Below are 12,500 nucleotides of genomic sequence, written 5' to 3'. Positions count from 1 at the left end.
AACCCCTCCCCCGCCCGGGCCGACCCGGACGCCGGCCCCGGGGCGCCGGCGGAGCCCAAACACGGCCCCCGGAGGCACGAGGGCTACACCTGGCCCCCCGCAGCCACTTCCTGTCTGCTGGGCTCCTCCCCCTCCCCCCCCGGTGGCCCCGCCCAGTGTTTCTCCTCGCCCCCCTCCCACCCGGCCCTGATGTCGCCGCTCCGCGGGTTCCCGGCTGCGGGCCGCGGGATGGCCCTCGCCGAGGACCCCCGCCAGCGCCAGGGCCCCCGGGACGACTTCCCCCCGCCCCCCATCAAGCAGGAGCCGGCGGACCACCCCGCGCCCTGCAAGGCGGAGCGCTTCCCCCCCGCCTGCCAGCAGAGGGGCGGGCCCTTCTACCAGAGCCAGCGGGCCCCGCCCGAGCCGGGCCTCGACCCGGGGGACCCCCCCGACGGCGGCCGCTCCCCGCGGCGCTCCGGCGACGCCCCCGGGAGCCACGGGGCGGCGGCGGAGGAGCCGGAGGGCCAGCTCTGCCGCTGGGCGGAGTGCAGCGCCGCCTACGACCACCAGGAGGAGCTGGTCCGGCACATCGAGAAGGCGCACATCGACCAGCGCAAGGGGGAGGAGTTCACGTGCTTCTGGGCGGGTTGCGTGCGGCGCCACAAGCCGTTCAACGCCCGCTACAAGCTGCTCATCCACATGAGGGTGCATTCGGGGGAGAAGCCGAATAAATGTATGGTAAGTCTGTTCCCTTTGTCGACGTGCTTCTACGGTTTAGCTCCCTCTAAAGGGCTGATTATGGTCCAACATCCACGCAACGCAAGGGGGTTTACGGACCCCTTACGTCCTTGCGGACGCTCCTTGCGTCCTCCGCATGGGCCGGACGTGCGCCTCCCAAATTATTTTTAACTTCCGGCACCTAAAGACCTTAAAGCTGCTTTCACACCGCCGCGCGGCAACTCGCCGCCTCCGTTCATTTCAATGAGGGAAGGGCGGTAGAGGGGAGGTTACAAAAGCGGCTGTAAACCAGGAAGCGATTGCCGCCCACGTGACCGCGCTCAGATTTTGCCCTACCGCTCAGCTTTTGCCCTACCGCTCAGCTTTCCCCGTGTTTAAACTTTCGGCGGCAGCAGCAGCAGCCGCTTTTGAAAGCGCCGGGGCCTTCACACCGCCGCGCTGAACCCTCCGGCAGCGAGGCGGTGATAAGGGCGGTTGCCGCGCGGCGGCGTGCAAGCACCTTAAGGTGTTCTCCTGTCCTAGTGCCCACAGAGCCGACTGACAACCTTGTCCTATGAGGTTCAACAATGACCCCAAGCCTCCTTCACCCACAACTCTGGCTACAGTTAAATACTCTCTGACACGCAAACCGGGCCAATCGGTATGGGCGGAATCCCACCGTCACATAAGGAACCTGTGTATTTCTTGTAAAGTCCATCTCCATGTGGCTGTCAATGAGATGTGACCAACACACCCGTTAGTTTCCCCCGTCACACCCCTCGCATGCTAGCTGTCTGTCCCTAATCCACAAGCTGAAATGGCAGGGGCCTGTTTCGTATTAAAATAACATTTGTGCATCCAAATGACCTCATACGCCGCCAGCGTGTAAACATATTAATGTGTTTGTGTGGCCTGTGCATGATTAATAAGACGAAATGCAATGCCTGAAAGGCATTGATGACAGAAAGGAGATATTAATCCCAGTGGAATGACGTCCAACCGTCCCAAAGCGGAAGCTGTCGTTTCAATTCTCTACGCTGCTGGGTCCCAAATGCAAGAACCAAGTTATTGCCGGGGCGGTCGTATGGAAACGTTATTAATTCTTATGAATGAACTCAGTGTTTGCTAATTAATTCCTGCTCATTTACCGGCTCATAACGTCAGGGCTCGAGCTGAGCTGTCATTTTTCAGACCGTACACTCAAACTCTCCAGACATTTTCCCTGCATTCATCACCAGAGAATCCCTCGCAGCCAGCGTGCCTATGTTATTATCGTGGCGCTCACAGATGCTTGAATGTGTTAAAACATTAATATCCAGACGCATGCAGTCTTTCAGAGGGAGAGCCAACACCTATTAACTCTGATGATAAGACACGCCTGGGAAACCAAGTACAAAAATATCACCTGACAATATCACACATTATCCGTGTCTCTGTTGAATCCCAACCTGAAGATCAGTGCATCTGTGGGTATTTTTGCTTCTTGAGGTCAGAGGAATGCAGTCAAGGGAAAAGAATAGGAATGTCATTAAAATTGATGTCTTTGCAGAACACTGACGTCAACAATGTGGTATTTTCGGGGAAGAGAAATAGACAGAGCATTCTCAGTGATGTCCTATTCCCATCCTTAACATACAGAGAGGCTGTGTGGGGATTCAAACCCATGCTGACGTACCCCGGCAAAAAAGCCCATCAATCGATTAAATCTGAAGAGCTGAGATAAAGCTGTGCTTAATTTGGTAACCAGCTAAAGACACAGGAAATGTGTTTCTTCTTAGAAGACACGTATAATCTCATGGATAATGTTTCATTGTGTGATTTCTTTTTTCTCTCTGTTTCTTTTAAACTGTCGTTAACATTGAGGGGAAAGGGATTAGAATGGGCGAGATTGAATGCATATGCAGTAGTGTCCTTTGGTTCAACCACTTCCATTCCAATAACCCTCTGCCCAATAAAGGTGATTGATGAACCTAAAGTGTGACGGCCTGGAAGTTGTTGAAAAGTGACATGATGTCCTCGTTGAAATGTTTATGGTTATCCGATTACACCAGTATATAGAATATTACACCATCAGTAGGCCTTACCACACACATGAAACCTCATCAGGCATTAGGGTTTTATCTGTGTGTGTGTGTGTGTGTGTGTGTGTGGTGTGTGTGTGTGTGTGTGTGTGTGTGTGTGTGTGTGTGTGTGTGTGTGTGTGTGTGTGTGTGTGTGTGTGTGTGTGTGTGCATGCATGCGTGTGTATGCCTGCTAGTGTGTGTGTGTGTGTGTGTGTATGTGTGTTTCGTTGCCTGCTAGTGTATGGGTGTGTTTGTGCATTCATGCATGTGTGTGTGTATGCCTGCGACTGTGTGTGTGTGTGAGTGTATGTGTGTGCGTGCCTGCTAGTGTGTGAAGGTGTGTAGAAGCTCATATAGGTGTGTGTGTTAGTACTGCTGTGATCACCGTTCACCATCATCCATAAAACATCACAGCGGGTTGATCCGTTGTATTCTTATTGTTTAATTTTCCTCTCGCAGGCATTCAGTTTGCTCTCTCTAGCGCTGGATCAATCCAGTGCTGCCTCTGTCTTTTGTATCAGAGCTTGTTAAAGTAAATGAACTGAAAGACATTTATTGGCTCATTAGCAGCTCCAAATAAAACCCGTGGAATGAGCATTAGGTAAGTGCCGTAGCACGCTCCCTGAGGACCGGCTGGGAAGAGGCTGAGATTTTTCATTACAAGACACAGGGTCTTATTATACTGTAGGCTACCAGTACCTGGGTTGAATTCTGAACACCCCGGAGCTGTTTTAACAGTGGTTTGCCATAACACAATATGTCCCCTTCCAAGACCACATCCTAATCTCATAAGCTTCCAATGTCTGTGGAGCTACTCTTTAAAAGTATTTCTATCCACAAGCTTAAATTGTTTTGATTCTTTTTCTTCTCCAAACAATGCTTGGCCGTGATTCCGCGGGCTATTATTAAATCAAGTTTTTTTTTTTTCCTTGAAACAAAACATCATATTTTGCAATTCCTATAATAACAGTGACATTGTCAAGACCTATAAAAACAAAGAACCTCAGCATGTCTTCATATATTGTTAATGGAAGAGAATCACATCTATGCGGATATTTTGAAACAGTGACTCCGCGTTTTGTCCGACTTTTGGCCATAGCGTTTCCTGCGTCAAAGAAGTAGCATTTTTGTGTGAACGCCGTGTGGCAGGACGCGCTGTCGGAGCTGGAGCTACATGAGAGCCGCTGGATGCTAGCAGAGTGTAGCGGTTACTTTGAGCTTGGGACATGGCCAAGGAAAACGCTTTCACCAGAGTCCACCACGGAACCTCTTCTCACTCTTTTAGTGCCCTCTGAGTGTGTGTGTGTGTGTGTGTGTGTGTGTGTGTGTGTGTGTGTGTGTGTGTGGTTTGTTTGTGTAGGCATGTGTTTGTGTGTAGGTGTGTTTGTGTAGGCGTGTGTGTGTAGGTTTGTTGTTGCGTGTTCGTGCACGCGTGTGTCAGCGTGTGCATGCGTTTGTGTATAAGTGTGTGTATAAGTGTGCATATACAAGTGTGTTTGTGCATGCACGTGCATGCCTTTGTGTAGGCGTGTGTGCGTTGGTGTGTGCAGTGAGAGTGTTTATTGGTATCAGTTTCCATGGTGTCACGGTGCTTGTGTATATGTTGGTATACAGCAGGTAGGCCTCCAAGGTAATTAAATGTTCTCCTTGTGAAATGCATCCCTCACATACCGAGATCTGTTCTTTGTACGAGAGAAAGAGAGAAAAGATTACCTTGGCTCTAAATGAGATTTAAATCCCAAATGCATTCGATTGTCCAAGGGGTTTGTACACAATGAACCGTCACCCTGAAGACAGAGCTGTCTCGCTGCAGGAGGAACACAGGTGTCTCTCATAGCACTAATGAGGGGTCTGCTCCTTTTATGTACCCGGGCAGCGTCAGGGGAGGAGTCATACCTCTGGATAGTACACATTGAAGAGGCATAAAGACCGGCCTCTCTTAGAATGTGAACGTCTACAAGTGATCGGAGGAGGAGCTGCCGTTTCTCTCTTAGAAGCACGATAGTGTGAACATTTCCCAACCGATTTCAATGAGTAGATGAGTGAAAATGTAAACATTATAGTATATTCACAGGCCAGAGCTCAAAGCACTTAATGTGGCGTCTCTCTCTCTCTCCCTCTCTCTCTCTCTCTCTCTCTCTCTCTCTCTCTCTCTCTCTCTCTCTCTCTCTCCTCTCCTCTCTCTCTCTCTCTCTCTCTTCTCTCTCTCTCTCTCAGCCTAAGCACCAAAATACATCCTATGCCTACATATCACGTTCACGATGAGAGAGAGAGAGAGAGAGAGAGAGAGAGAGAGAGAGAGAGAGAGAGAGAGAGAGAGAGAGAGAAGAGAGAGAGAGAGAGAGAGGAGAGAGAGAGAGAGAGAGAGAGCAGGAGCAGACCAATAATGAGTGTTAGGACCAAGCCCTGTGTTACCCAACGCCACCCCAGTGAAGCGTTGCGTCCGACGCCGTCCCCCTGGTTCCCCCGTGGTGTGACCCCGTGGTGTGACCCCGTGGTGTGACCCTGTGTCGGTCTGTGTGTGTTCCCTGCAGTTCGAGGGCTGCTCCAAGGCCTTCTCGCGGCTGGAGAACCTGAAGATCCACCTGCGCAGCCACACGGGGGAGAAGCCTTACGTGTGCCAGCACCCCGGCTGCCTGAAGGCCTTCAGCAACTCCAGCGACCGCGCCAAGCACCAGCGCACGCACCTCGACACGGTGGGCACGCACACACACACACACACGCGCGCACGCACGCACACACACTCACGCACACAGTTAGAAACACACAGACGCACGCACACAGTTAGAAACACACACACGAGCGTGTGCGCACGCACGCACGCACACACACACACACACAGTTAGAAACACACACACACGCACACACAGTTAGAAACACACACACACACACACACGCACGCACGCACGCACGCACACACTCACGCAGTTAGAAACAGACACACGCACACACACAGTTAAAACGCACACCTGCACGCACGCACACAATTAGGAACAAGCACACACACGCAGGCACACAGTTAGAAACACACACGCACACACACAGTCAAACACACACACCTGCACGCATGCACACAATTAGTAACACACACACGTACACAGTTAGAAACACACACACGCACACACACAGTAAAAACACTAACCTGCACGCACGCACACAATTAGGAACAAGCACACACACGCACAGAGTAAAAACGCACACACATGCACGCACGCACGCACACAATTAAAAACACACAAACGCAAGCACACAAACGCACGCACAGTTAAAAATACACACATGCGCACGCACGCACGTTCACAAATACACACACACACATACAAGCTTGCTCACATAAGGGAAAAACAAAGACACTTTAACACTGTCACAGACATGCACATACACACACAAACACACACACACATGTGACCGACACACAAACACACACACATACACACACACAAATACACACACACACACACGCGCACACACACACAGACCGTATTCCATAAATTCCAGGATAAATTAAGTTAACTGCATTTAGTCAACTCCGGAGTGATGACATAATCAGACCTAGTATGACCAATTTCATCCAACCGGAAGTGATGTCATAATCACAGCAGTCAAAAAATCATCGCAGCCCTCTGTGGTCGCAAGCTGCTCTCTGATTGGTGCAGGAGCAGGCCTCTAGCGGGCAAGCTGCTCTCTGATTGGTGCAGGGCTACTTCAGCTCCTCTTAAGTACAGTCCAGGTAAAATGCATGAAAGCTTGCAAACACGCTCACACACACACACACACACACACACACACACGCACACACACGCACGCACGCACGCTCACACACACACACACACACACACACACACACACACACACACACACACACACACACACACACACACACACACACACACACACACCACACACACACACAAACACACTTAAAAAAAACATAAATTAGTTGTGCCCGACTCCTATTGCGCTCTTCCTTCTTGTTTTATTGAGCACACAACAGCGTGAGATGCATTTAAAACATTCCACAACACGGCGCATCAACATGCTATTAGCAGAATCCTGCCATAAAGCCCCGTTTTACTATTCTTAATGACGCCGAGGCGAGTATATTCCAGTAATCCAAAAAAAATGAAAAAACACATCTCCGATTTCATTGCGGGTGTCTTTGGGAGAGCGGATAGAATGGTACATGAGATGATGTGGCGGGCACCACGACATGAGACATAAGCCATTTTCCTGAATTCTTTTATGGTTTTGAACCGGCTAATAAACGTGAGATTAACAGCTGGCCCCGAGCTCGGAGTCCTTAATCATGGGATGGAAACTGGTGTCAGAGCTCTGGCGGATTTATGACACGCTGGCTTTTTTAATTATTATTTTGGAACGCATAACTGCAGATTGACAAATCTATATTCCGTAGATACAATAAGACGTTCCATCTCGCTGGGATACGTAATGTGATAGATATTACTGCAAGAGCAAACAGACTTAAAATAGGTTGCTGTTGAGCGTTGCGATGCAGCGGTTTGTGTTTGTGGGACAGACAGCTGGAAAGACTTCATTTGGCAGATATACATGAACCTGAAGTTGATTTATTATTTATTATTTTACATTTAAGCGTTCCGAGGGCAGCAACGTTGAGCAGGAGTTGCTCAACACCGACACATTTTGTTAGCCATAACTCAATGTTTTTTTCACGTCTAAATGTATGTTGGATGCGATATTTCATTTAATTGCAACAATATAAAAACGCAGATCTTCGATTTGTATTTCTGCCTGTGTAGCAGCCAATAAAGGCTTTAGCTTTAACACATACATTTGGTATTCCTGTTTTTTTAATAAAAAAGAGTCAACAAATACAAATCTGTATTCCATTATTTTACTACCAGTTTTTTCCCTTCCTCCTCACGCAAACAGATGAAAAGTGAAGTGAGTCAACATTTTATCTTTGTTCAACAAGCCTTTTGTTCTAGTTATAATCTTATTATGCTATAACTACACTTTATCGTCAGTTTGGTAACGGTTAGCACTGAGAGGTTCACTGCCTGCGATAACAAAGGACAGTATTCTGTTAACTGAAATATTTCCAAATTCCTAACTCCATATTTATTTTTATTTTCCGTCACCCTGCACTCAATTTCGTTCTCTGCCTGGTTCTCTGCCTGGTTCTCTGCCTGGTTCTCTGCCTGGTTCTCTGCCTGGTTCTCTGCCTGGTTCTCCTGCGTCTCCTCTGGTGTTGTTCTGACTGACCTGCCGGTTCTGACCTCGCCCTCAGAAGCCGTATGCCTGCCAGGTCCCCGGATGCACCAAGCGCTACACGGACCCCAGCTCCCTGCGCAAGCACGTCAAGTCCCACGCGGCCCGGGGCCACCCGGAGAGAGAGGTACACACACACACACACACACACACACACACACACACACACACACACAGTCACACACACACACACACACACACAGTCACACACACACACACACACACACACACACACACACACACACACACACACACACACACACACACACACACACAGTCACACAGGCACACACACACACACACACACACACACACACAGTCACACAGTCACACACACAGTCACACAAACACACGCACACACACACACACTAGGGCTGGGATAAACGATTATTTTTTAAACGATTAATCTAGCGATTATTTTTTCGATGCATCGATTCATCTAACGATTCATTTTTTCAGTCCGATTCGATTTCGATTCGATTCTCGATTATCTCCCCATTAATTGACTAATAGCAATTTATACATGTTGATTTACATATCTGAATGATAAAATATGAATTCCTTAACATTTCAATACATGTTTATTGCCTTTAAATTCCAATATAAAAGTGCAAAGTAATGCATTCTTAGAATTCTACGGTGCTCGGTCATCTGCAGCTGCTACCGGGTGGCGCCTCTTCAGGTGCTGGTGAATTGCCGTGTTGCTAGAATGGAAAGGCATCTCCTTTTTTGGCGCCTTGCACTTATGAAAGTCTGAGGAGCCACTCGCGTTGCAACTACGCCCCGGCGCCGCCCATCTTTTTTTTTTTTTTCTTCTTTTTTTTTCTTTTTTTTTTTTTTTAAATCGACGCGCATTTTTCGCGTCGACGTAATTTATGCGTCGACGTCGTCGATTACGTCGACGCGTCGTCCCAGCCCTAACACACACACACACACAAACACACACACACACACACACACACACACACACACACACACACACACACACAGTCACACACACAGTCACACAAACACACACACAGTCACACAAACACACGCACACACACACACACACACACACACACAAACACACACACACACACACACACACACACATGCACACAAACACACACGCACATGCACACACAGACAAACGCACATGCACATACACACACACACACACACACACATACTTACATACAAACACACGCACAAACACACACACACACACACATACATACCAACAGGCACACACACATGCATGCACACACATACACACACACATACACACTCTGCATACATACGTACATAAGCATACACACACTGTGTAATTGTCCTACATACCCTGAAGGGAAATGCTGCCAAGTTATATAAATACAAAATAGTTACAGAAATAAAAAAAAGAGAGAGTAGAATATGCCTGCGTACATATGTGTCAGTGATGTTTGCTACAATAGAAGTATTTACTGGACAGGGAACAATATTAAACTCACTCACACACTCACACACTAACACGCACACACAAACCCCCCCCTAACACACACACACACACACACTGATCCCTGGAAGTGAGAATAGTAAAGCTATTGTTCCGTGCCCCCCCCCCCATCCCATTGCTATCTGGGATGTGTTTGTTTTCTATGGAGCGTCGTCCACGCTGGAGCTCGTCTTTGTATTCCCATGCACGTCAGGCGCACAACGGCCTTAAGCAGAACCTGCTGTGCTGTGTAAGTAGTGACACGGCGAACGCAGCCCGAACCAGAGAGCTTTGTGCCTGGACCCGGTCCACATGGGACTCCCGGATATCAAAGGGAATGCTGGTAACTATCGCAGCGTTCCGCTGGAAAGCCCATGAGTCACTCCCATTACTGCCGCTTATCACAGCGCCGATGCCCAATGTCCCAAATCCGGCTGTGCTTGTTCTTTTGGTTCTTTGAATGTTTATGATTTTCTTGTCTTGTTTTGTTGTGTTTGGGCCGTTGGTTGGTTGGGCGGGTGTGTGTGTGTGGTTGGTTCATTAATCAGTTGGTTAAGTGGATGAGTCTGTGGTGGGTTGGTTAGTTGGTTGCATCTGTGGTTGATACGCTGGTTGGTTGCTGGTGAGTTAGTTAGAGTGTGTGGTTGGTTATTTGGGAGGTTGAGTGTGCGTGGTTGGTTGGTTGGTTGGTTGGTTGGTTATTTTGGTGGTTGAGTCTGTGTGGTTGGTTGGTTAGTTGGTGGCGAGTTGGTTGAGTTGGTTGGTTGGTTAAGGCCGGTTCATAGTCCAGTTGTACCATACACTGACTAACGACTCTAAACGCAGACTAACAACCCTAAACGCAGACTAACGACTCTGAACGCAGACTAACGACCCTAAACGCAGACTAACGACTCTGAACGCAGACTAACGACTCTGAACGCAGACTAACGACCCTAAACGCAGACTAACGACCCTAAACGCAGACTAACGACCCTAAACGCAGACTAACGACTCTGAACGCAGACTAACGACCCTGTGGACGCTGCCTTTGCAGTTTCTGCACCAAACTATCTTTGGTGCGACCGTGCGTCCAGTTTGTGAACCGGTGTGGAGGTCTCAAAGCTCGCCTTGAGACCTCCACGTCAGACGGAACAGGTTCTGCTTCTTCCTGTGTGCTGCACCGTATGATGGACGTCTCCTGGGCGTGTTTTCCATTTAGCATTAAGAAGAAAAGAAAAAAAATGCATTTCATCTGAAACCGGAAGCACAGGAAATGGAAATGTCTGGGAGGACGGGGGAGGGGATGAGTGGTTGGCCGGGTGTGTGGTGGAATGGATGAGTGGTTGGCCTGGGGTTGGTGTGGTGATTGGTTGGTCTGGTGTTATGGGCGTGTGGTTGGTTGGGTGTGTGGTTAGGTCTCTGTAATAGGTGTGTTGTTGTGTGAGTTTGGGTGTAATGGTTGTGTGGTTGGTTGGGTGTGTGGTTGGTTGGGTGTGTGGTTGGTTGGGTGTGGTTGGTTGGGTGTGGTTGGTTGGGTGTGTGGTTGGTTGGGTGTGTGGTTGGTTGGTTGTGATGGATGTGTGGATGGGTGTGTGGTTGGTTGGGTGAGTGGTTGGTTGGGTGTGTGGTTGGTTGGGTGTGTTGTTCTGGAGATGGCCCATTTTGGGCGCTGCCTCGGCCCGTGTGGTACGCTGCCTTAAAGCTGCATGGTACACAGGGCCATTGTTCTAGACCGTTCAGGGATGGTGTCACCCAGAGAAAGTTGGGGATTTTGGTCACCGGGCTAAAGCTGTACCAAAGCGAAAAGTAACAACAACAAAAGAATGAGAACCAGGCATCTTCTACAAAGTTTCCGTTCTGCCAGAATGCAACAGTAAGAACGGCCGCTGTGATGAGAACACACTGTATCTCTAACAGATCGGAGTAATGGACAATGAGCAGGACAATGCGTTATTCATCTGCCGTTGGGTGAATACATGTTGTTGTTATAGGGAGCTCAGCAGCGGCTTTGATCAAATTGCACGTCTTCGCACTCACGCACGCAGATTCTGCGCTGTTTACGGCCGTGCTGGCGAATCAAATTACTGTTAGAATGCCCTCTCTTGAGCCTTCCCTAACAATTGCAAATCAAATAAAGACGATCGATGATCCAAAGGAGGTTGTGTTCAGTCCTATCTGTCAGTTTCAAACTAAATGGACACTTCTGATCTCGTTGCGGGTTGGGAGATTTGCCCGCCACGGCTTAACGCTGTACTCATCTTAAGCCCGAAATCTCTTCTGTGCAAAGTCTAGCGTGAAGTGCCCAATGTCCCCGATTCATAAAACATAACGGAGTCAAACAGTAACCTCAAAGTCATGCACCAATAAATGACACTAATTGCGTTGAATCCCTGGGCTCACCCCTCTGGGTGTCTCCCTCTCCCGTCCGCCACAGGCCCCGCTGCCCTCCATGTTAGAGTCGGACATGCTGAGCTACTGCCTCGCCCGGCAGCACCTCCACGTCGCCAGCGGCGGTGGCGGCGTCGCCGTCGGCAACCAGCAGAACCCTGCGGCCGGGATGAAGGGCGGCCCCGAGCCCGGGCCCGGAACGGACGGCTTCGCAGGTCAGGTCGGACGCCGTCGACAGCGTACTGAGAATGATAATAAGGATGAGGATGATGAGGATGATGAGGATGATGAGGATGCAAAGCTTTGTTTATTCGGCATCTTGCACGCGTGACGATGCAGCTGAAAGTGCTGCAGGATGCAGAGAAAATGCGCAAAGTAATGACAGAGCAAATGGACCGACAGACAGGAAAGAAAGAAGCAGATCCTGAGATTGTGCTCTGTATCATGGATACAGAACACGGGACAGCTACAAGGCACACGTGTACACGTAAGAAAGGGGAGATCAGATAGGTTACCATGGCAGCACGGCTCCAACATTGAAAGAGAGAGGATAGATGAAATATAATGTAGACTATCATTCTTACTCGGTTGCTTGTTCACACTGATTTATCTTAACTTTTCAGCGTGGACCTCAGACGCTTATTTCCTTCTCCTTTCCAGTCCTT

General features: G+C 49.1%; 1 protein-coding gene across 1 annotated transcript in view; it reads left to right on the top strand.

Moving 5' to 3' along the window:
* LOC130387144 (zinc finger protein GLIS1-like) overlaps positions 1-12,166 on the top strand; it is a 19,938-nt gene extending 7,772 nt beyond the window's left edge. The window contains exons 2-5 of the mRNA XM_056596137.1: positions 1-717; positions 5,294-5,455; positions 8,029-8,136; positions 11,882-12,166. The exon at positions 1-717 is cut by the window's left edge and continues 501 nt beyond it. Coding sequence (XP_056452112.1) covers positions 1-717; positions 5,294-5,455; positions 8,029-8,136; positions 11,882-12,166 — 1,272 coding nt within the window. The remainder of the gene's footprint in view (positions 718-5,293; positions 5,456-8,028; positions 8,137-11,881) is intronic.
* The last annotated feature ends 334 nt before the right edge of the window (positions 12,167-12,500 follow it).

The sequence above is a fragment of the Gadus chalcogrammus genome, chromosome 8, assembly GCF_026213295.1.
Source record: "Gadus chalcogrammus isolate NIFS_2021 chromosome 8, NIFS_Gcha_1.0, whole genome shotgun sequence".
Taxonomy (NCBI): Eukaryota; Metazoa; Chordata; class Actinopteri; order Gadiformes; family Gadidae; genus Gadus; species Gadus chalcogrammus.
Note: the sequence above shows the minus strand (reverse complement) of the source record. Positions and strands in the feature narration are given on the sequence as shown.